This window comes from Camelus dromedarius, chromosome 1 (assembly GCF_036321535.1).
Source record: "Camelus dromedarius isolate mCamDro1 chromosome 1, mCamDro1.pat, whole genome shotgun sequence".
Classification (NCBI taxonomy): domain Eukaryota; kingdom Metazoa; phylum Chordata; class Mammalia; order Artiodactyla; family Camelidae; genus Camelus; species Camelus dromedarius.
The window spans coordinates 23,193,247-23,218,646 of record NC_087436.1 but is presented as its reverse complement, the minus strand read 5'-3'; the positions used below and the strand labels follow the sequence as shown (position 1 = coordinate 23,218,646).

The window sequence follows — 25,400 nt, the reverse complement described above, 5'->3', positions numbered from 1 at the left end:
CACCTGCTCTCACACTCAGGGCCACCACTCACCTGCCCCCATCACCCCAGGGCCAGGCACCAGCCAACTGGAGACAGGCCCTCTGCCCTAGGGCCTGCCAAAACTATCCAACTTGCCAGACTTAAGCCTGTTTGCCCTGCCTCCACTGTTTCTTCCCATGGAAACCACAGTAAAGGCTCTTCTCCACACTTCCCCTGCTCTTCTGCCTGCTGACCCGCCCTGGTGCTTCCCCGTGTGGTCCCCGTGTGGTCCCCGTGGCATGGCGTGCGCCCCCTAGAGGGATCTGCGACTATAACAAGCAATCTTTTCCATGACAGTCATCTGCTCTGTTGGCCTCACCTCACCTGAACAAGAATGAAACCTACATTTTTTTTAAAAACACCAGGCTGCCTCCAGAAGAAGAGATCTTGCAGGTCCCACGGTCACTTGGAGCAATGACAACACAGGAAAGAGTGGCAGATTCCATCAAAGAATTGTGAACAATCACCCTATGGTTAAAAGCCACCCAACGCTGGTAAAAAATACACAAAGAAGTATTACAGATTAAACTCTTCAAATACCCATCTTCACCTGACGCTTACCTCTCGGAGCGGGATGATGAGGCTACACAGGTTCTCCTCCTTGCTGGTAAAGCAGATGTAGTTTGTGGAGACAAACATCTGCCCCAAAATGTGCATTTTGTTGAATGGAGTCCAGAGGGTGCAGTCCGTGTGGCCGTCTAATTTTTCATCTTTGGGCAGCCGGAAAAGTGCGCGGTATCGCTCGCTCTTCGCCCTGGCATCGAGATCGCTGGAAAGCAACAACAGTAACGCAGCTTACACAAGAGAAGAGCTTCAGTGCCTCTAAATGATGCAGCAACGGAGGTTCCCCAGCCCATCTTTCCCCTCCTCCAGCCTGTCAGACTTACTCCTACCTTCCTGGGAGTTAGCTCCAACCTAGGACTCAAAAACATAATAAAATTATTTTAATATATTTAGGGCCCCTTGGGTTGTCATTTCACAATCAGTATTTGTAAATGTTCAAGGATCTTAGGAAAACAAGGCCTAGACAGGCATAATTCTCTTTCTAAAAGAATACGGTAATTGCTAAAGAGATTACTACATTTATACTCATCTAGATGTACTTTCGGGGTCTTATCTTTTAAGAATGACCAAATGGGAAGGCACAAAAGCCACATGAATCAGTTGACTGTCACTGTCTGCTCTGAACAGACAACAAACCTGCCTGAAACACAGGAGCAACCCAGCTCGGGACAACTCGCGTTTCTAACCTCTCTGGGTCCTCGGGAGGCTACAACCTCCCGAATCAGGTCCTTTTCTGTTTACAGTGGCGGTTATTTAAACCTCTCCCCTCAAGCTCTTACACCACCTGAGCCCCTGGATGGTCGAGTTTCTGGCTTCACAGGACACAGAGAAGCCCTCCAGCTCCCTCCCTGCTGTCTCCAAAACTGCCTCCATCCTCACCGACTCTTGCTTCCTTTCCCCGTTTGAAAGGGAGAGGTATCAGCACACACACGCATCCTTCTCCATGCCCTACGAGATGCCACTTTTAAAATTATTCATTTTATTATAGCTTTATCTCCACGCTCCCTTCTGCACCTGCACCCACACCTGTCCCTGCGCTTGCCCTCACCAGTAAACTCTTCCCATCTGCCTACTTCAGATTATCCTATTTTCAAACCTTCTTTAGTCTAGAAAGAGCAAGCCCCCTCCTTGACCACTGAATCTCTTGAGCAAGCGGTCTATACCTGCCCCTACTTCCCTTGCCTTGCTTTTCACGTGCTAGTCGATCCACTGCGGTGACCCAGCCTCTTATCACTCTGTCAAAACATGTCTCATATCACCAGACATTTTAATTGCAGTGACCTCTGGTCAGGTTCCAGCTATCAGCTGCGTGGCGATGATTACCAATTCCATATATCCTACTGGACCGATGTCCAGTTAAATGTCCTGCAGGCAACTCAACTCAGCCTGATCAAAACTGAGGCTTCATCTCCCTTGGAAACACTCATCCTTCCCTCATCCCCATCTCAGTAATTCCATGCATACTGTCACACCTCAGGGCATCAACTTTTCCCTTGTCTTTTCTCTAGCCCTCCTCCCACATCCAGTCTTCAGACTTCTCTGCAGCCTCTCATCCCATGCCCAGCCACCTTCCACACATGTGATGGACTTACTTCCCCCTGTGCTTTCCCCTTCTGTTTCTCCCATCATGTTATTCCATCCTACTGAATTTGCATGAGTAATTTCTTCTATGTCTTAAGAGCCCAGCTCCCAGCAGCCTCTGCTAAGAGGTCTTTCCTACCCTCTCAGCCCACCTCCCCACCTGTGTGCTCATGGCACTGTGCTCAGAGGACCAGAAGAGGTCCCAGCACATTATGCTGGAGTTGGTCGTGTCTACCTCATTTGCTGAACTGTGAGTGCCTTAGAAAGTCTTTTTCAGTTTTGTATCCACACCCAGCAAAGTGTTGTGAAACCCTTGAAGTTGTTCAGAGAAGGTTAAATTTCATAAATGAATGGATGGGCTTCTTGTCTAAAGTCTGGAAGGCTCAGAGTCTCTGTCACTCACCGTTTTAGAGCAGACACTTTTTTAGGAGACTTCTTTTTCAGTTTGGGCAGGGATCGGTCTTGTTCAAACCCCTCATTGTCTAAGAGCTGCCTCATGGCAATGTTGGCGAGCTGCTCCATTAGCTTGAAGGTCTCATTGATGTTGAGAAATACGGAGAAGAAATGCTCGCTGGACCTTGTGCTCACTTTGATCACATCAGGCAGAAGCAGCGTGGCGTTTTTCTCCAGCTGAGTGATGTCCACCCACCGGATTACCAGCTTGGCTGAGTGTAGGAAACAAGGCTGGGTCAACATGCAGCTGCTTAAAATCCTTTCAAGATACTGTAATTTCACAACCCCACGCCCCAATCTCACTGAACTCCTGTGAGTTTCTGTGCCAGTATTTATCATTATTCTGTTAGTTTTAAGAGACAAATCTGGACCACAAAAATTCTGAGCCATGATTATTGTGGATTTAAGTCCATGTCTGCTAAACGGATTATACCTTTGGTGACTCTTTATTACTTAGTAATCAATTTCTTTACAACTGTGGGATCAAAAATAATCGAATTCAATTGTTAAAATCGTTACAAAATAGTGTTGGCTCAGTTACAACTACAGATAAATTGTTGATGTTTGGATGTGGCAAACCTCAACAGACTTTGCAAAGCTTCCCTCCAAGATCCTAGAGAACTTACCTTCCCTACCCATGAGAAAAGAATAAAAGCAAAGGTGATTAATACTGAGGTACATCCAACCCTGACGGGGGACCTTCCCCTTCCAGTAGCTGCAAGAGTAGTAGTTGACGAGCTTCTCTTCCTCCGGCATTCCAAACAGCCTGTGGAATTTCACAATGGCTTCCTTGAACTTCTCTGTGTCATCATCCTCCTTCACATCATTGATTTTGTTATACTCTGCAATGATGCCCTAAGGGGTAAAGCACAAAACACACAACTGGTATTAATATGACTAGAGCTACATTTTTCCGTATGCTGTACATATTGGAAAGGGGTGGAGGCAGACAAACTTCAAAGGCTAGAGTTTTTAAAAAACAGAGTATTTTCAAAGCCAACTCCCAAATTCTAAGCCAGTGAACAAGAGCAACAGAGATCTTATCATCTGTTTACTGGTACTAATCATTTTGATAAGTTCACATAGAATGAAGCCCATAGTTTTATTTGACCAATGAGGACATGGAAGGATTTTGTTAGTTCTACTGCTTTTCCTAGCTTATCATGATAGAGTCATCCCAAAGGTCAACTTCCATCTTTCTCAAAAAAAAAAAAACAAAAAAAAAAACCAATGAAATTTCATCGTGAATTGGAAGGGAGGAAAGACCGAAACACCTGTCACTAACTGATTCTGGCCACAGACTCACTGTCTCAGGGCTGTGAATAACACCAGGGAACCTAACAAAAAGGAACAAGCAATCATTTGAGCAGAAAAGGAGTGAATGTGAGAGCAAAAACTTATATTAGATACATGATTTTTGATCAGTTGCACAGGAAACAAAATATATGCATAGCAAGTGACTGGCTTAATCTGTTTAATCATTATAGAAGCTTGAGAGGCCATTTCATTGTTACCCAGTTCCTCCAGAGCTCCCTGGAAACTGGCTTCTGTGTATGTCTCTGGATAGAAAATGCTCAGTGGAATTCCACCTTTGACTTTGTAATCACCAAATCCTTCTCACCTCATCTTCATTTCCTCTGATCTCAAGGTGGCACGAGAAAAGCATGAACTTTTGAGCATGGAAGTCTTGGGTTTGGACCCTGACAGTGTCACTGCAGCTCTGTGTGAATCTGGGCAACTTCCCGGGTTCCCCTTGACATGACTGAGTCCTCTGTATTTCAAGGACAGAAAATTGCAATTGTCTCATACCTACAATTCCTGGCTCTCAGGCTTCCAGGATATCCTGGATGCTCTCTATATTTTATCTTCCTAAAATGGAAAATTCTTGTTAATCAAATTCTGAGTGTTTCCCTACTACCACCATATAACGTCCAAAATTGAAGACCAGACACACTTTTGATCCAACCAGCACTGCAACCTTTTCTCTCATGGTGCTACACTCGACAAGATTCCCTGTTAGTTACTCTGCCCCAGCCAGCCTGAGGCACGCTCGGGGCCAGAATGTGTCATCTGCGTGCCACCTTCTTGCCTGGGGCCCTGCCATTCTGTGTGCCTAAAAACTAGCAGCAAACTGTTGTCTGTTTCACTAATCCCGCCTAACCTCAGTGTCTGGTCCAACGCCCACCTCCTTACGAGTCTTTTCCCAACTATGACTGTCCTTCCTCATCTTAAGTACTGTTGATTCTCTCGGCCTGATGTACTGAAATTATGTCCTGAATTTTATTTTCACTGCCAGGCTTTCCACTCCAGTCGCCGGCAGTTGTGGTAATCAGAAGTGATGGTGGGAGGGAGGAGAGTGAGGGCTTTAGACTTCTGCCATCTCCATCACTGTTCAATTCTAGTAAAAAAGCAAACTTGTAAACAATACCATAACAGCAAACACAACCCCAACGTAAGTCTCCAACCTATTTTCTATTGAGAAACCACCTCTTGGCCCCTTTACACAGTCCAGGAATTACAGCAATGGCTTCCCAATCGGCACCTCCTCACGAGTCTCTCCACACTCTAATACATATTTTATACGACTACTTTCTGAAACAGAGATTTTCACTGTACCATTTCCACCTTAAAAATGTCTGTACGCTATCAGTGAAAGAAGGAAAAAGTCCAATCTGCATCTTATGCCATAAAACCTCTCCTCAATCTGCCCACATCAACCTTTCCAGGTTCAGTGTAACTATCACACTCGCTGTGAAACTAACCCAGGACTAAATAAGAACTAGCATTCTCGTCTCTATGTTCTCTTAATTTATACGTCGGGTGAAAGTATTTTGTTTATATGTCCCTCTACCACTAAATATGCATTTCAAAGACAAATATAATGTCTCAAGTATTTTTTAATCACCATATCTAGCACCTAAAATTTAATAAAAAGATTATTAAAAGAGTGTATGTTGTCTTTCCAAATTAGCATGCATTCTTAAGGGGCCATATCTTAGTCTTTATTTTGTTCTCCAGAGTCATGGATATCTAAATCTAAAATTGTTTAAGAGCTTGCAATCCTTGGGAAATTAAGCACCAAGTTGTCGACTGCTGTTCCTTTGTCATTCGGGAGGGCTGAATGGCTGGCACTGGAAGAGGCAATGCACTTCCCTGAGAGCATCTGCGATAAGGTTATTTTTTCTAGTCAGTTTTGATACTACCGCGTGAGAGAACAGAGATGTCCACTTTGGTGGAGGCCAGGGGAGACGCGTTTTAGAGCTGGGCTGCTTTGGGGGTGCGCAGGCTCTGGTAGCGCAGGGAACTGTAGACAGCCAGGAGGCAGCATGAGGCCACTGGACCTCTGAGTGGGGGAGGAGAAGAAGTCAGTTCAGAGAGAGGAGGGATGGAAAAACCTTTCCCCGTTGGCAAATACACCTACAGCCTATGCGACATTTCAAAGTTATCAGTGCCTTCAGAGGGCCATCAAAAAATATGTAAGGATGAATGAAGAAATAAATGAATGAATAGATGAAAAGAACTGAATAAAAAACCACTAATATGAAGTAGCAGTTGGGTCCCTAGACAATCCCAATGGCCACTCAACTTAGAGTAACCTGGAGACCCTCAAGGCCAGCCTGCTCTTCTCCCGGACTACTGTGCTGGGCTCTTACCTGAAGTCACAATAAGGAGAATATTAGAAGGGAGAGACGTGTAACAAACGGAATCATGCCCAGATGTCTTGAGTGGGAAAACACTAGGTTCACACTATGCTCTCTAAAGAACAAGTACCACAATCTCTAGAATGCTCATTGAAATTTTTAAAGAGAAAATGTTTTTAAATACGAGAAGATTAATGAAGACACAGAAGTGAGAAACATCACTCTGAAACACTCTGGGGCCCAATACACTAACATCAACAGGCCAGGCCTTACCAACTGGTTTCAATGGCAAGGATAACAGTCCCCAAATTTCCCCTCCCAGCGTCTCCACCTTCAGGAAAAGAGAGAGTCCCGAATGCAGAACCTCTTTTTAGTTTACCATAGTCTTTTAGCCAGGTGGACCGGATGATGGAACGAAGGGATGGAATTATCTCCTTCCTGTATGTTCTAAAGGTTCTGCATAATATAAAACAGGTCACCCCGGTTCTAGGCAACAGCTCCGCGTAACTTTGGGAAATTACTACAATCCAAATATTCAGGCTGTCCAATAGAAATTTAAATACCCAAACGACATTGACAGGTAATTCACAAAAGGGGGAAAATTAACTTAGGAGACATGAAAAAAGAAGTTCAACATTATAATCAAAGAGAAAATTAAAGCAATAAGACACAGTCTTTTTACTTATTAAATTTGAAAAACCATTTAAACAAGTGAAATGCTGAAAGTAAGCAATGGGAAAACTGCACAAGGATTCTAATGGACTGACAATATCTACTAAGGTCCACGAAAAGTGCTTAAACTTATTTAATCCATTAACCAACATGAATGAATAGATGAAAAGAACTGAATAAAAAACCACTAATATGAAGTAGCAGTTGGGTCCCTAGACAATCCCAATGGCCACTCAACTTATTGGTAAGGTCAATTGTGGGATAATATTCAGTTACTACAGTAACAACTAAAAGTTATATAACAACACAGTAGATACCAGAGAAAAAAGATATGCTAGAAAGTTATATGTACAGCAAGACTACCGTCATGATAAATATGCATATTAGAAATCTAGGAAGAAACAAACAAAATTTATTGATGGTATTTGGATTCTGGTCACCTCTGTAGTTAATTATTTCATTTATAATTTATAAAAGTTAATTAGATCTCAACACAAACAAATAGGCTGGTTCCCTTCATTACTGGACAACCTGTGCATGTTTAAACCATTCATTTGCACATGAATGATGTTCTTTCACACATAACTGCATTAGTAGCAATTCCTCCCTCATAATTGGTTTCAGGGGAATTAAATCTGACACTTCTGGTGTAATGGAAATGGTGAGAAGAATGGCTATTTGATATAATTTGTCCTTGCTTTATTATTTATTTCTCCTAACTACTGTCACTTTGAAGCTTCAGTGTCTTCCTATAGCTCTTTATTTGTACCTATTTCCCAAAGAAGACAACATTTGAGGGAGGACTATGAAAAGGTAACTGAGAACCTCAGTAGTAGCTCCGGGACAGAGAAGATGCTTTGCGTCTGTTCCCCCACCAGTCACCGCCCCCTTTCGCCCAGCCCCTCCTCAGACTCTCCTCATCTACAGAAATCCAGAAATTCATCTACTTCCCAGAAATTTAGATACAGAACTTAGAAACCACAGGAAGATGTTAGCAAATCTGATTAATTTTATCAATAAAACTCTCAATGATTCAAGAATTTTTTTGCATGTTTTTTTATTAACTTTCAAATACAAAACGTTCCAAAAAGAAAAAAGTCATCTATTATACCTAAGTTCTATATTCAACTACCAGTTAAACAAGGAAAACATGTTATTCTTTTCTTTACTACCAGTAAAAAGCCAGAAGAATAAAGATAGATTCTTTTTCCAGCAGGATCAGAATTCAGTCTGGTGGGTCAGTAAACTATTTGCCAAACAGCTGTCTGTCATTAAGCATACTTCTTTAATTTAGTTAAGAATAATTTTTTTACTCAGAAGCTGCCATTTTTCCTAGCTTGACTGATCCTTTCCAAGGTTTTCCCCTCTCTCAATTTTTTTTATCTTCTTCACTACTCTTCTAATCATCTCTTTAGTAAGGTTGGAGCAGAAGCTTAAATCGCCAATTTTAAAGCATTGATAGACTGCTCATTTTGAAAGGTAAGGGGTTGAATAAAGGAAGGGGCTGTATCATTGCACCTGCTGTGGTACTCCTCGGTCCTCACTAATTCTATGTGGTCCAGTTAAAATTCCCCTTCAAAAACATCAGAATCCAAAGAGCAGTGAAAATCCATTTATACTTTTCTTCTTTTCAATCATAAAATTACTACATGTGAGGGCAGCTCAAGCTGGTGGAGGAGGAGGACCTGGAGCTCGCCTCCCTCCACAAGCACGTCAAAATCACTACATATACATGTAGAAGTTCAGCAAAGAAGAAGAAATAAAATACAAACTGGCCACTCTGGAATTTTAATGAGAAACGCTGTCAGGTCACTTCCTAGAATTCCTCCTTAACCCGGGTGTAAAGAAGGGCTTCTAACTATGACTGAAAAAACCAGGTGCTGTAACAGAAAGAACTGGCTGATTTTGACTAAATAAAAAATTTTAAGTTTGGTGAAAACTATTGTGAGCAAAGTCAAAAGAAAAACAACAAACACATATAACTGATAAAGGGCTAATGGCCTTTTTATTAAAAAGAGCTTTTAAAAATTAAGGAAAAATAAGACCAAAAGTCTCACAGAACAAGAGGCAAAAGACATGAACAGTCTACAGACAGGGTGTAAAAATGGCCCTTAAACACATGAAAAGATGTTCAACTTCAGTCATAAATAAGATGATACAAATGGAAACAGTACTAAAATATCTCTCCCCTTCAGACTGGTAAAAACTCGAAAGCTTGATAATCTACCTTGTTGGCGAGGCTGTGGGCAAACAGGCACTCCCATACATGCTCGTGGGAATGTAAAATGGGGAGGCGAAACTGGCAGTATTCAGCCAAACCATACATGCATTTACCCTTTGACCTGGCAACCCCATTTCTACCAGTGTATCTTAAAGATACAGCCCCAACCATACACAAGTGCATATGCATGAAAACGTACATATGGAACATCATTTATAATTGCAAAATATTGGAAACTACATAAATGTCACAGAATAGAAGAGTAGCTGGATTATCTATGGTTCACACACATAGTATGCAGCTTAAAAAAGAATGAAGAGGGGGAGGGATATAGCTCAGTGGTAGTGGAATTGGAGAGTCATCATACTGTAAACCGTAAGAGCAAAGACTGGCTCCACCAAAAAATCACTGATGGATGCTAAATCAAGGGGGAGATTTTGATGAAGAGCAGGATATTTGGGTAGCCTTAAAGTGTCTTCCTACAGAAAATTGCAAAAGTGAAATTAGTAACTCTACAGTGGAGAAACTGGCTAGCACCTTGCTGGGTTTTTATCACCAGTGGGTGGCAGATGGGTGTCAGGTGCCTCCAGAAACGATACTCTGAAAAGGACACAAGATCGCTTATGATGTCCCATCCAAGAATGCATAATCTGAAGCAAATCTTCCAGAGACATCTAATAAAGTCCCAAAGGAAAACTGTCCCATTAAAAAAAACAGAACTATACACTGAGAAGTATCAATGTCATAAAAGATAGACTATTGAAATGATCCAGATCGAAGGAGACAAAAGAGATGAAAACTAATCCAATAGCTTCCTAGACTGGCTCTTGCACTGGAGTGGAAAAAAAAAATGTTATAAATGACATTATTGGGTCAATTAACAAAATCAGAAAATGCGCCAACTATTACAGTATTAGTATTAAATTTACCGCTGGTGATAGTGTTGTTATTTAATAGAATAGTCCTAATTCTTCAAAATATACACTGAAGTATTTAGGGGGAATTTCCTATAAAATAGAGTAACTGAGCACACAAATGATAAAGTAAATGGGGTAAATTGCTAACAACAGGGAATATGGGTAAAGGGTCTACAGGTGTGTTTTATACAATTCTTATTTTTGCAAATTTTCTGTAAGTTTGGAGTTATTCCCAGTGGAAGGTTAAAAAAAAAAAAAAAACTCCACTACTCTAGAAAGAGCAAATCACTAAGTTGTACACCTAGAACTAACTAGTGCTATAGTCAATCAGACATCAATAAAAAAAATAATAATATAATAAAATAAACCACTACCTGTATTTTTCCTCTCACAAATGTGTTGATATCATTCTCATTTTCAAAGATGGAGAGTGTCTGCAGCAGATTTTGCTCGAGCCATTCCCAGTGTTCGGTGATTTCTTTTCTGGAACCACCTATTCGAATGTAAAATGATAACAAAAGTCAGAATTTAAAAGACACTTTAAAAATCATGGTTAACTTCATCCATATGCAGTGCCTTTAAAGAGAACTACTGTTCCCACCAGCTCTGCCTTTAAATGCTTTCTCTTCTCCATGGGAGACACACAGAAATGCTCAAGGATGTGGAAACATGAGAGTAAGTATTGTGTTATGGTCACATCTGATCAGGTAAGTCCAGAAAGTTTTCAGGACAATCTTCCAGAGTAGAAGGCAGCAATGTTTCTCCCGTTCGCTTTTCTGGATTGGGAGTTTAGCCCTATCCTCTTTTCTCCCTCCTAGGACTGGCATGTAGATCTTGTTGGAGACTAGGTTACAGTTGTTAAGTTGCAACAATACAGAGCTTTGGTATGCCCCTGGAGAGCTGATGTAACCACCTCCTATAATGGGCAAAAAATTATCCTCACTCCCTTCAATTATGAATGAGATGTGAAAATGGACTACAGCGAGGGAAGAGCAGCCCGGCTCTCACCAGCACAGCTGCCCTGAAACGCAACGGGATGAGGTCATCCTCACAGCCTCCATCCCAGCCACTACACTTCAGTCAGATACAAGAAGCATAGTCACCTCTCCTGGCAACCTCTAGATTTAAGCAACCTTAGCCTTGCAGCATATGTAACCCGGAACCCTGCTTCTGCTCACAACTGCAGGGCATAATAGGGATGCTCTCACGATGTGGTTGTCAAGGCACTGGAATAAATTCCTTTCCTCTTTTCTTTTCTTGCCCTGGGAAGGTTAATGATCTTGCAGAAGAACACTTTGTCAGAAATCATACATATATCTCACAGATGTAAACTGTGGGCACCACTCATTCCAGAATTAAAGAGTGATTCTGTGATTCCCTTGATTCACCCCTTCATGCTCCTCCTTAGATTTCCAAGTTATCTTTTTTATTGATTTCTTAAAAATAGCTTCTCTCTTCTCTGCCACCAGTAATTCAAGGTCTCTCAGCATCTCACTCTGATTCCTGGCCAGGAAAGGTAGGAGATACAAATGTATCCAGAATTGTACTCAGAACTGTGAGGAACAGAACTAAAATTTCTTAGAAAAGGAGAGGCAGGCTTGAGGAGTTTCAGATCCACTGTTCGAGGAAAGGAAGAACAAAACCAAACTCAACGTTCATTTTCTTTGACTTTATGCTTATGCAGAGGACGAAGAGCAAATTTCCGAGTGGAGAGGCAGCCCTGCAAGAACAAGTAAGAGGAGACTGTCTGGAGTTCTTCCTGCAGCTTCTGCAGCTCACTCATCTTGGGCTGCAGTCAATCGTGTGTGAAAGCCATGACTCTACTGTGCTGTCACGGCAAGAGCTAGAACTCAGGATACCTGGGTCCCCCTCCGTCCCTGCCACCAGCCCGGTGGGTGCCTTTAGACAGTTTGCCTCATCTCTCTCTGTCTCAAACTCTTTACGTGTAAAATGGAGACAAAAGAACAAAACAAAACCCTGACTCATCTCAGAGCAATGTAGTAAAAATCACAAGGAATAATGTCTACAGATACACTCTCGAAAATAGAAACCACTTTTCAGATGCAAAGTACAATGACCATTTGGAATATTTAGGAAATGAGTCACTCTGGAGTTTGCCAGGAGTGTTCAAATATTTTAGGCATAAAAATTTTAAGTTGGCATTGGAAAATTTTCTAAAACATACTGCGCCCTTCCTTGTCTGTAAACAGGTCACCCCCCATCCCCAGCTGTGACTGGCTGTGCGTTACAGATAGAGCTCAGTCCAGCGTGAATGCCGGCCACATGCCCTGCACCCCACTGTCCCATCTGTGCCTGCTGGCCCTGTGAGAGGTTCGCACCTGAGGATGGAGGCACTCCAGGGACCCGCAGGATGGCAGAGATTCTGCAGACCCGCCGGGCACAGTTCCCAGCCTGATTCTGCCTCTCCTCCAGCCCTGCCTGCACTGATCCCAGATGTGCCTTCCACAGGCCGGTCTGCACACGTCTCTTAGCTCAGCTGGGCAGTCTGGCTGCTGACTGGTGTTCCTCCATGCACTGCCCTTTTCCAGGTGGTCACACCAGGTACTTGACCTTAGAGTCCCTGTTACTCCGGTCTTGGAATCCAACCTCACTTCAACCTCACCGTTCCTCGGTCATCTTGGACAAAAAAGTCCAGGATAACAAGCCCCAGGGCAGACCAGGTGTGCCTCCACCTTTGCAGGTGCTACCTTCAGTTTTCTCTATGTGCATATTCATACGGGTACATCCTCCCATCCCGCCACACAGCCATTGTGGAAATGGTGTGTGTGCACATGCACTCATTCAACAAACATTCACTCAGACCTCTGATTTTCATGGGCATACCATGAAAGTCTACGGGGTGGATCCCTGTCATCAAGTAGCCATCTGGAGCACTCCTGTATTGAATTTCAGTTTACTCGCCACATTGTTTCCCCACCTGTTGGCTTCTCTGCTGCCCCAGGACCTCCTGCTCATCACCCTGTCCTGCTGTCCATCATGTCCACAATCTCCACCTGCCAGCACCTGCCACCATGCTCACTGCCAGCTCTTTTCTCTACTTCTTGCTGCCCAGGATGTAAATCCCCAAGTTCCTGTCTGCGATTACCCCCTCTGCCCCCACCCCAACTCCTGCTGCTTGAGCTGCTTCTCTGCTGTCCTGCATCTCCTGTTGCTTCTCCCAGGCTTGTCAGTGTCACGTGAAAAGGCTGGCTCTCTGGAGTTATCTCCAGCCACTCACAGCTCCCATGCACAGGAAAGGTGCGAGATGGCAAATCTCAGTATCTTTAGTTCTCCAGCTCTTTCAGACCGCTTGGTGCCTGAGGCCTGCTTGTATACCACCAAAGAGGTTTCTGAGGTTTCTTCTGCCTCTATCCAGACCTAAGGTTCTAAAGTTCCAGAAGACTGGGCTGTAGATAACAAAGAAATTTGTGTACCATTATCACCATCACTGAGGAAAGAAAAAGTCACATATGCCAACAGCCAATGGTAGCTTCAGGAATTAACTATGGATTCCTATCTATACCCAAGAGACACTTGTCGGGGGAGTGATGTAAATGTACCTTTTACATTTCTATTTACTGTGCAAATGCACCATATTCTCTGAACACTTTCCTTAATACACAAAGAATAAATGAGGATGGTACTCAAGGCTCCAGGCTCTGGAAGTATGAGGATACCTATAAGGCAGGGCTGGAGTCCCTCCCCCGCAGACCAGACACATTCTGAAGACGCTGATCTAGTAAAAATGATCTCTAGGAGCAGGTGTCCACTTCTCATCCCAGAACAAACGTCAGGTCCACGGAGCAAATATCCTGCTAACAGTTTGAGAGCAACTGTCACTTCTGCCAACCCACTCTTTAAGAACCAGTAAGACTCCAGAAGAAACATGTTGGAATCCTTAATGTTCCGTATAAATGCCTCTTTCATTTCTCAAGAAAGTAATTACAAGGGCTGCAATATTTAAGAGCTTGGAACGTTCCTTTTGCTATTGTGCAAACTGAGATAACATGAGACTGTTTTGCCATGACTTCTGAAAAGAGGCAGGTCTATTTACCCAACAGTTTGAGCAAAATATGCTGGGCACTCAGAAGAGAAAGGAAGGGCTTGGCAGTCAACTTTCTGGAAAGGCTGCATTTACAGAGATACAGCAGGAAAAACAAGCTGACCCGACTGTGCAATCAGCCAGAACAACAAAGAAAGCTGTGTCGGGTATGAGACTCCTTCAGGAAATCCAAGGTAAAGTTTTCCACCATGGTCAAAACTGGATCAACACTTCATGGGCTTAAGATTATTGAGAAATTAATTTTGGAAAAATGAGAATCTTTATCATTTGCAGTGTTATGTTTTGTTTTTAGAATACCAGCCACAGGCTCTGTGCATATATCTGGGCAAAGTTTAAATACTCCTCGCTAAGATGTGGAAAATACTAAATCAGCCTAGTCTAATCTCTCATCTAGTTTGAGATGTACCTTAAAGCACAAGAAATCTACTTGAAACTAAAAGGAAGCAGCATTAAGGTGGACCCACAAATTGATTCTATTGTATCTGGCCTCTGAGGATTAGGAACAAAGCCTTAGGTTCCCCACTGACAGATATTCGGTGGATATTTCTTTGCGATGCATAATTAGTAATACAGTTTGGTTCTGGAGCTGCGGGCCTGATTTAAAAACATGAATTGGAGAATATCTAAAATGGTAAATCCCCACTGATGGAGCTTGTGTGCACGCATACGTGTGGGTATATATCTGTGTGTAAGTGCAAAAACAATAACCACTCACGACAGCAGAAAACAAAACTAAGCAAAACAAATCCACCAGACATCCCAGAGATTAAAAAGCAGCTAACCTAGTATTTTCAGATATCAGAACAGGATGCTTGGATCCCAAAGGTGATCTAGTCCTCAAATGAACAGCACTTGAAGCTACTTAAATAGAAGGAATCATCTTTTTTACGGCCTTATCCAAACACAGTCTTATTCACAGAGATGATAATTTTGGATTTTAAATACCAAAATTTAAATACTTTTATCTGTAAAGGTGAGAGTAATACCCAACACACTGGAGTGACACTTACTGTCCCTGTAGTATTTACAAGGCCACCACTGTACTCTCTACATCCAGAAAAATGACAAACTCATATTTAGAGAGGGCAAGAGATACAACCCAAAATAATGTGGTGATTTGAACAGTTTAGAAACAAAAGGGAGATTTACATTTTAAAAATCCACATCCAATTAAAGCGAAAACTATAAACAGGTTAAATAGTGATAATGATAATGTTTTCCATGACTTACTTGTGCTCACCGGGGCCCGGAGCCACGCTTAACTACAGACACGGATTCTCACAGCAATCCTATAAGCAGGCCAATTACAGTCCTCTTGTTTATGAGGAAACTGAAGTTTTCACATTCTATGAAATCAAATTCAGACTCTTCTGTCTCCAAAATGTATGCTGTTCGTTGCTACACTTCCACCCCCTGACCTATTTTAGAAGTGCGGTTAAGTACACCTGGGGGATACATGATATGAAGTAGTAAGGAGCCTGATTATCAGGGAGACAACATCACTTAATGGTTCAGACCACAGACTTGGATGTCAAAAGAGTACACATGGTTTCAAATCCCTACCATGCCACATATTAGCTTTGTGACCATGGAAAAGTGACTTAACCTCACTGTGTTTCAGATTCCTCATCCGTAAATGTAGGTAGCAACACCTACCACGTTGGTTTGTGCTGGAGATTAAGGAAGACAATACATGTAAAGTCCTTAGCACAGGTCTAGAATATACAAAGCACTAAACAAACAGTAACTTTTGCTATGACCGCCACAAGTAACAGAACACAAACGTCTCTTCTTGAAATGTGATGCAGAAGATACTTCTAACTTCTGATGTCAGAGCACTAAGAAACTGGCTGCTTAACTGTTGTCTCATCATCATACATTCAGCGCAGATCTCTCCGGCCCTGACACTGTTACATTTGGATTGCAAAGTGTACGTACAATTGAAGTAAAGCAGGCCTAGAACAACTCTTTGTGCAACTATTATAAGCTGCTTACATAGCTCTGCTTGTGATCTCTTACAGGTCATAACAGTACGTTCATAGCTTTATAATCACTCTGAGAAAAGAGAGGCCCAGGTAACTCATCCAGACTTAGCAGTAAGAATTAGTGGTTGGTGTTGTCAGTTTGCTTATTTTACTTAAAATGCCAAGGTCCTCACCAACTCTGACGGGCAGAACATAAATGGCTCTATTTCTGGAGGACAAACAGGCTCATGATCCTAAAAGCCTTACATACATGCATATTCTTGGACTCAGCATATGTACTCCTATAAATTTACCCTAAGGTGATAATTAAAGGAATGTGGAAATATTTTATTCAGAGGATAATCACTACGGTTTTTCAAAATTCAGTTAATATTAGAGAGAAAAACCCTAGATTTTCTGAATAGTTAGATAAATTACATTTGATACACAATAAAATACTATCTACCTATTAAAACTGACATTATAGGCATACATTTTCTTGACATAGAAAGTCTATACACATATATGCATACACACACAAATACATATATATGTGTATGTACAGACACACAGACATACACATATATGTAAAGTCTGGAAGGTAAAGATTTTTAAAGTGTTATTACTGTCTTAAATATTTTATTCTCTTTGCTTAACTATATTTTCTAATTTCCTGCAATGAACATGTTTTGCTTACTGAAAAAAAAGCCAAGTTTTTTTTTTTTTAAGCTGCTAGGTTCCCAACAAAACAGGAATAGTTCCTGAGGTATACAGACCAAGAAAGGATGAAAAAAAACTGACCAACTTCCACATTACGTGTGTCTCATGTGGAAGGCAACTAAATTACCCAACATTTTGCATCTAGTGTAAATAAACAGCAGAAGCAGCAACAACTGGCAATCTTTAATTAAACTCTGGGTCTTACCAGCTTCTGACTAAAAGAATGTTTAATCATAAAAGCCAGTGTGATGCCACTGAAAAAGGACTGGGCGGGGAGCAGGGGTGGCCTGGGACCTTGATCTCAGCTCTACTTAACTAGCTGTAGCCAGCCATGTGAACTTGGGCAGTCCACTGTGCCTCTGCATCCTATCAAAACCAGAGTGCTGGACAAGAAGGGCAAATCTATCTCTCAGTTCCAAAAATGAATGACCATCTAGGCCCAGATGAGATTCTAAGACGGTGAAGAAAAAGGAAAGGAAATCAGAGGGCAATGGAATCAGGGCAGGGTTCAGGGCCATGTTATCAGCGAGGTGGCCATCAGGCACATACCCTCCACCTCATTTCCATTATCAGTCCTGTTGGAAGGTCCCATGTATCCAGAGGGAACCGTCAACATCTTTCTGATGGTAACTCTTCTCCTCTGCTGTCCCAGAGCTCTTCAAGCAGTGTCCGTGGAATTCTCTGCATTCCTAAGAGTCCACGTTCTCATGAGGCTGTATAGGCCTTCTTACTGTTCGTACCTTCTAGTTCTTCTCCTGGGGGGAGCCAAATGCACCACTTTCTACTCAGGCCCCCTGAAGGTCGAGGAGGGCGGAGGACTGGGCTCTCTTACCTCTGGGGCACCAAGTCCACAACTCCAGCTGCTGGGGGAGCACCTGCAGCTGTTTAGTGCCCTAGTGGGGGCACAGGTGTAAAACAGTCAGTCACTGGTGGGAGGGAGGCCGACCTGGCAGAGCATAACCGGGGCAACGAAGCTAGTCGGGCCGGTTCCCGCGGTGCCGCTTCCTTTGTGCTCTTAGCGGCGCAAACAGCACTGAGCAAACCGCTGAACAAAGTGCAGCTCAGAAGGCTGGAATCGATGGCTCAACAGTATATCAGCCAAAGAGAACAGTGGCTTCATTTTGGGTAGCAGTGAAAAGAGTCATCTGTCAGACAGAGTTTTGGCTCCCCTTCCCAATGAAAGGTCTCAGTGCCAAAGAAACATAAAAAAGCAATTTCTTCAAACCAACTGCATACAGACTGATAGAGGAAGATAATAAAAAAAAGCAGCATATGAAAATAATGTTTCACCAAATAACTCTTGCTTTTTACCCCCTCTTCTTTCCATATGCTTCATACTGCCAAGGGCTGGGTGATTACTATACGGGCATACACACACACATACACACACACACACACACACACACACAAACACACACACACACACACACACACACTATGAAATACTACTCGGCCATAAAAAAGAATGAAATAATGTCATTTGCAGCAACATGGATGGACCTGAATTCATACTAAGTGAAGTAAGCCAGACAGAGAAAGACAAATATCATACAATACCACTTATTATGTGGGGCCCCAAAAAAATGATATAAATGAACTTATTTACAAAACAGGAACAGACTCACAGACATAGAAAACAAACAAGGTTACTAGAAGGGGAACGGGAGAGGGGGTGGAAGGATAAACTGGGAGTTTAGGATTTGCTGATACTAACCATTATATATAAAATAGATAAACAACAAGATCCTAAGTACAGCACAGGGAACTGTATTCAATAACTTGTAATAGCCTATGATGAAAAAGAATATGAAAAGGAATATACATATATGTATAACTGAAACACTATGCTGTACACCAGAAGTTAACACATTGTTAACTGACTATACTTTAATTCAAACAAACAAAAAACTAGGTCCTGCCTGGCTCCAAGTGGCACAAGTCTAAAGCCATCGTATGATCAGGATTCACCACTACGATGACTGCTCTCCTGCAGACAGTGACCTAGGTGAAGATGTTGATGGTGGATGCGCCCTTTAGTTATATTTACACATATCAAAGATTCACAAGGCACATGGCACAAAGCAAAGGTTTTTGCGATCCTGTGGATTCTAACAGGGAAGTGAATTAGACTTTCAATTTTCTGCTGAAGCTTCTCTTATAGCAAAGATTCCTGAAATTAGAGCACATTAAAAAGCTCTTGGTGTGGTGTCCCACCAAATACCAACTCTGTAGCTGTAACTACATTAGCATTAGAATTACAAACCTAAAAGATCAGCATAGCCAAGAAATCTTTCTAAGGTAGCAGCTTCCGCTCTTAAAATCTTCTCAGGAAAGAGAGCCAGCCATTTGGGTTTTTAAAGGGAAATCGATAAGAAGGAACAACTAACGGGTGAGTGGGACTTTTGCAGTGGTTGTCACTTCAGTGGAGTCTTCCACGAGGCAATTCTGGAGCTGTCTCTGCGTGTAATCAATATATACAAAAGCTACAACCGGTCTGGGTTTATTATAACGAGATCATGCCGTTGTGACAGGCATTACTTACTGGGAAAAGGGAAGTGCATCTCTTTGAGGTATAAATGATGGCATCGGCATTTGCCGCCCAGTGTCCCGCCAGCCTTGGCTTGGCAAACTATTCAGGAATAACTCAGCTTTGTAACTCTGGGCTCTTTCCCACACGACCCTTCAGAGGAGCCTCTGCTTCGTAGGATGGCAAAGCCTCAGAAACAGACAGAGGAGGAGTGATGTCGGGCAACAGGGGAGAAAAGAAGAGAGGGCTGAGGAGCAGGAAGTCACAGATGGGAGCCAGCTCCTCGCAGCTCAGGAAATGCGCCCTGACCTGGGCAGGCCAGGAGACCCGAGGGCGCTGAGGCGCTCCAGGCTCCCCAGGTTCTCAGAAGCCTCCGGGCACAAGTGCGGAAGTGCTGGACAGCGAGGGAGGAGTGTCAAACCCTGCTTAAGTCCAGGGGTTCTAGTGCTCCTGCCTGATTTCTAATTTCCTCTCTCTTTCTTCACTTGCTGGCTACAACGTCTATTTTAACACCATTTTACATTGTTTTCCAACTAAAGGTGACACTTTCCCCGCCAACTACCACAGGGCGCTTCCCTTCTACAGTAGCTATGCGGTGGTGTTTCCCTTCATGCCGGATGAATGGCACAGAAGGCCAGAACGCTGTCTTACCCAGCCTGGGTTACACTGATCAGTCTGTCTTCCTCAGGGTCCCAGCCCCCTCTCCCTTAATCCGTCATCCCCTTCCTCTCGCTTTAATCCCCATCCTTTACTCCTAGGTGGTTTCCTCAGTGCCCGGACTCCCAATACCACTCCTTCATTCACCACAATGCATAAATGCTGAGATGTGAAACCGTTTCTCATGGGGCTGTTTGCATCTTAACCAGAAGAACTTTCAAAGGACACAACTACAGTGTTAGAATTGCAGGTGCTGCTAAATCCTTGAGAGTGCATGGCTAGGGCTCCGGAGCTTTCCGGCAGCCTGAAGTCACTCCCAGATAATTTCCCCCTACCCTGCAAAAGGCTGGTCAAGACTCCAGTATTCAGTCGGGAGCCCCTCCATCCACTGGCACTTACTCACCCTGGGCTAAAACTGAGTATTTCCTGGTATCCTCAAGAGCAGAAGCTGGATCTAATTATCTTTACATCCTTAGATCTCTACACTGCACTTCCTACCAAGCAGAGATCAATTTAAAACCTGAACAAAGTCAACTGAAAGGGCCCTCAATGGCGAAACCGGGAACAATTTATGTAACAAAATAAAGGAAATAGTATTGGATTATAACCCAGAGTATAGAGTAAGTATTCATAAGTCCCTGGTGACAAAAATAATTGAATAAATTAGAACTCCCCACTCTGTAAGTGTGGGCTGTGCACAGTGGCTTCCTTCCAAGGAGGACGGTGTGGAAAGGGGAAGGAAAAGAGTAACGTGACAACGGAGAAATCTGGAAAACACTCCTTCAGCTGGGTGATCAGGGACATCGTCAGACACAAGGCAGCTTGATAGTAAGTGCCCTCACTTGACACGATATGACGAAAACAACACTTTATCTCTGTGATCTCCCTCACAAAAATCTATCACCCCAGCCTAGTCATGAGAGAAACATCAGACAAATTTCAACAGAGGGGCATTCTGCAATACACCTGACCGTTGTCCTTCAAAACAGGCAGGGTCCTCAAAAACAAGGCAAGTCTGAGTGACTTCCACAGCCAAAAGGGAGACTAAAGAGCTGTATCAACTAAATACAGAATAGTATACTGGCTGGGATCCTGGACCAGGAAAAGGGTATCAGGTGAAACTTTAGGAAATCTAAATAAACTGTGGATTCTGTTTAGTAATAGAGCATCCACGTGGATTTACCAATTGGCACAAACGTTCCACACTACGATGTTCGTTGCAGGGGAAAATTGTATATGTGGAGGGCATATGGGAGCTCTCTCAACTATCTGTTCAATTTTCCTGTAAATCCAAAACTGTTCTAAGAAAATAAAACCTATTAATTAAAAAACAAAAATCAAAAGAGGGTTAAAAAAAAAAAAAGACAGTGTTCAGTGACCTTGCTCTTCCTATGGTTATTTGCAAACAAATAACTAAAAAGTATCCGAGCCATTTCACGCTCACAGTTCTAGTGACCCAGTAACAGCGTGGGCATTTGTCACCATCTTACACACAGCACCCTGGTACAGACTGTCATCAGGAGAAATAAACAACCCCACTCAGCTGGAGGGACCGTACTAGGACATGGAAGCATTCCCTGGTACACCCAGGATTCCATGTGTCCCTCTTCACCTCCCAAATTCCCCTAAGACAGGCTGGGGCCACGTGACTAGTTCTAGCCAGTGGAGTGTGAGTGGAAGCGGTGACACTTCTGGGCCCAGCAAGTTAAACACAGGTGTGTCAGCACCTCCCACTTTTGCCTTGTAAGTGGACCTTGGAGGCTTTGTGTTCTACGGGGTGGCACTACAGGTGCAGGTGGCCACAGGATCTGAACAAGACTTCAGCAGAGTGAGAAAGAAATTTTCTTGTGTTAAGCCACTGAGATTTAGGGTTCATCTGTTGCAACGGCTATGGTCACTGATCCTGTAATACCAGGTGATTGCGTTCTGCAAATAAATGTTCCTTCCCTTCAGACAGAAAGTCACGAATCCTAATGTTTGCCGTATTTCCAAATACCGTACTTACCACAGGCGATGGTCCAATAGACCAGAGAGTCTGGAGTCTGGTACAGGATTCGGTAAGGAGCCACCCGGGCACTGGAGTCCAGCACGACGTCAAGGGTACCCACCAGGAGGCCTGAGGGCAGAGAAAGGGGGAGAAGTGTGTAAGCGTTTCCTCCAAATTCCCAGAGGCAGCAGTGCGGACGAGCCCTTCTGCTGGGCCTCCCCACCACCCCCTCCCCCTGCATTCCACCTTGACAAAGCTTGACCCTCTCAGACACGATGACGTCGGCTCTACTCTACATTACTCGTTTCATCAACCTCCAAGATACAGTGCACAAACAGAAAGACAGTGCTGGTTTCAAAAACAAAACCAGCAAAGCTTCTAGCTCAGTCTGGCATATGGTAGTATTTATAAACGCCTGTTTCAAATTAAAAAGCAAGGTATTAAGACTGATACGTGGAGATCTCTGCTTTACCTCCATTATGTCCAGTGTGTATGATTTTCTCACCCTTTTCATCCAAGAAACCAATCCTTAATGTGAGTAACTTGCCAAGGCCGTGGGAACCAGTCATGTACATGAGTCTGTGTGCCAGGCTGCCCCAGGTATTATTTTCATGTGCCTCACTTTTCTTTTGTATTGAAAAGGTACAGTTCCGCTCAACAAATAAGAAATGCCTACTATGCGCCAGGCAAACCCTGTGGGCCTGAAGCTGAATAAAGCAGACCCCCTAAGGCATTTATAATCCAGCAGGGGAGAGGGCCAAGCAATGTTTCAGGGCTGTGTTTAGGAAGGAACAGGGCTGTGAAATATGCATTTGCCCATCTCAACGTCAGAGTCCCCTGCCATTTGTCACATCAATCATTATAAACAGAGATGACTGGAGCCTGGTCTACACTCTGCAAAGATGCAGTAATTATGCTGAGGACCAGGAAAGGGACTGTGGTAGCAAGACGTTGAGTTCTCTGGATCAGGAGGCTCAACAATCTGGCCAGGACCTGGGGGAAACTCGTTCATATCATCCACGTTAAGGCAAGCCTGTACACTCCAGAAGTGAACTTAGCAATTGATTTGTAAGAAATACAAATGCCCAGCGTACCGATGCTCACTTAAGAAGAGGCAGTGCCTTCTCTTGCCTGGATTAGATACCAAACATTTTCTACACTATTCCAGACTATCATGGACACACACACACACACACACACACAAATTCCACAAGGTCAAATAAACTACATTCCTTCCTTGGCAGAATGAATCCAAAAGATTGCTATCAAGTAAATGCCCATAATTACTCTAAAGTCAGATGGAACCCAGCATAGAGCAGGGTTTGGACTCAGAAGGACCAATTAGGAACTGTGATTAGCTGAAGCATCTTAGGACATTTATTTCCCATGCCTTTGTGTTCTGACAATGATATGACAATTAGAGTTTTGTTCTTAAAGGCTGAATACAACGGGACTTAGGGGCAAGAGGCTGGTTGGAATAAGGGGTTAGTCAAACTACCCAGCACTGCGATAGGGGAGAACAAATCTGACTCCATATTGGATCTGTTTCTTTTACTTTAAGAATACTTTGTATTCTGTTGCTTTTGCTACAAATTAATCAGTAAAGGGATGCTGCCAGTAGCTTAAAGTATACATAACGGCCCATCCCCTGGAACCCTGCCTCCCAGGCCTGAGCCTATGCTAAAACACCTTTGTTTAGATCACAGAAAACCTCCTGACCACGGCTACTTGTGAATGGCTGCAGGAAAGAAGAAATTAACACATCCCCTCTGGAGTCAGGGGACAGGAAATATTTGCAACAACTTACTGCCTTTTTTACTTTACCTCCTCACCTCCCCTTCTTTTTTCTATAAAAACTAGCATCCAAACCTGGGCAAGATGGTTCTTTAATCCACCTCTTCTCAGACTGCTGGCGTTCTGAACAAAGCTGTGATCCCTTACCCCAACAACTGGTCTCTTGGCTGACTGGCCTATCAGGTGGCGAGCAGTACCAAGACACTCCTTTATTTAGTGTGACTTTGACTTAGAGTGCATGTTTATTAAGGATGGCTTTGGGATGGAGCTGACGGTGGTTGAGGCTGGGACGGGGGTGGTAAAGGCCCCCAGCCTCCCCTGCTCTGCCAATTGGAAATAACTAGCTCACTGGAAGCACCAAGCCCAGGGCCTGGCCCCCAGCAGGCTTCTCACAAAGTTCCGCTGAGTCTGAACCACAGGTTCTTCTGAAACTGTCACCACCAGTCTCTCTTGGGGTGTTGTCTTATTACAATGTCTGGAGGCTTGTTCTGACGCTACTGAGTAACACACGATACCATCGAAATGCCCTTCCTTCTGCTCTGTCAGCCTGGAGTCGTGAAGAGCAGTGGACAGTCAACCAGTGTTCAGGAGAGCTCCGTTCTGGCTCTGACTCTGCTGTGACCAGGTCCGGGGCACATGGACATGCCATTTAACTTCTCTGCCTTTCATTTCCTCTGTTGTAAAGTGGCTGTAATATACCTGCCTTCCTGAACCAGGGGTATTAATCAAGGAGCCTAAGGGAGCTTAACATGAGGAAGCCCTACAGTTGTCCTCCTGGTCTGTGTCTAAGGCCAGGAATCCATTTAGGTTCATTCCAAACCGCCATGACCATTAGCTGCCCTGCCCACATCAGGAAAAACAAACTTCCATTAAAGTGGAAATGAATTCGTGTGTTTGCTCCGGCCTGTGTGAAACACATCAAAAATCAGATCTTTGGCGCCTGCAGAGTTTCCCAAGGGGTAGTTTTCCACATAACGCCACACACACGTGCATTTTTGTTTTCTCAACTGTGACTCAGGTTTACTGCAAAGACCTCTAATTACTCTTTAATTATCTGCAGATGGAGGAGGATATTAATAGGAAAAGCAAGAGTGCCCACTAAACTGGATTCTCTTCTATGTGATCTAGAAGTACAAATACATGTGAACCAGAAATATAAATGCATCACTCATAATAAAACTTCTGTCTCCTTGAATCAAAATACTGGAAGTGTCACGCATGTTGTTTCTAAGGCACACAGACTTCAGCCTGGAATTAGGAGCTGCAGTCGAGGACTAGCCTGTGTGGTTTAATGAGCCACAGAAAGAGCGTCATGGCAGATAAAGACCCTTCCGAGGGAAGGCACAGCTCCCTGGGCAGAGCAGCTGACAGAGGCGGTCTGGGTTCGAGCGTCCTCCAGTCCTAGCTCTGCCACTGCCCAACTCCAAGACCCAGTCTCTCCAAGCCTCAGTTTCCCCATGCTTAATGTCTCACTAGACTTCTCTACTCTCTAACACCAAGGAGAGAAAGCCTCTGAAAAGGTCCAACCCCATCCGCACATCTTGACCACCAGGAATGTCCCCAACTAAAATCCATCTCCAACATCTATTATTCTAGTTAACAAAACCTCCACTGTCACT

General features: G+C 43.4%; 1 protein-coding gene across 2 annotated transcripts in view; it reads right to left on the bottom strand.

Moving 5' to 3' along the window:
* The window catches only part of TBC1D9 (TBC1 domain family member 9), a 106,763-nt gene that overhangs the window by 41,597 nt on the left and 39,766 nt on the right, over positions 1-25,400 (bottom strand). For both annotated transcript variants that reach the window (XM_064493752.1, XM_064493791.1), the window contains exons 2-6: positions 22,006-22,116; positions 10,444-10,562; positions 3,245-3,473; positions 2,569-2,830; positions 582-789 (exon numbers count right to left, since the gene is read on the bottom strand). In XM_064493752.1, the coding sequence (XP_064349822.1) occupies positions 582-789; positions 2,569-2,830; positions 3,245-3,473; positions 10,444-10,562; positions 22,006-22,116 (929 nt within the window). The remainder of the gene's footprint in view (positions 1-581; positions 790-2,568; positions 2,831-3,244; positions 3,474-10,443; positions 10,563-22,005; positions 22,117-25,400) is intronic.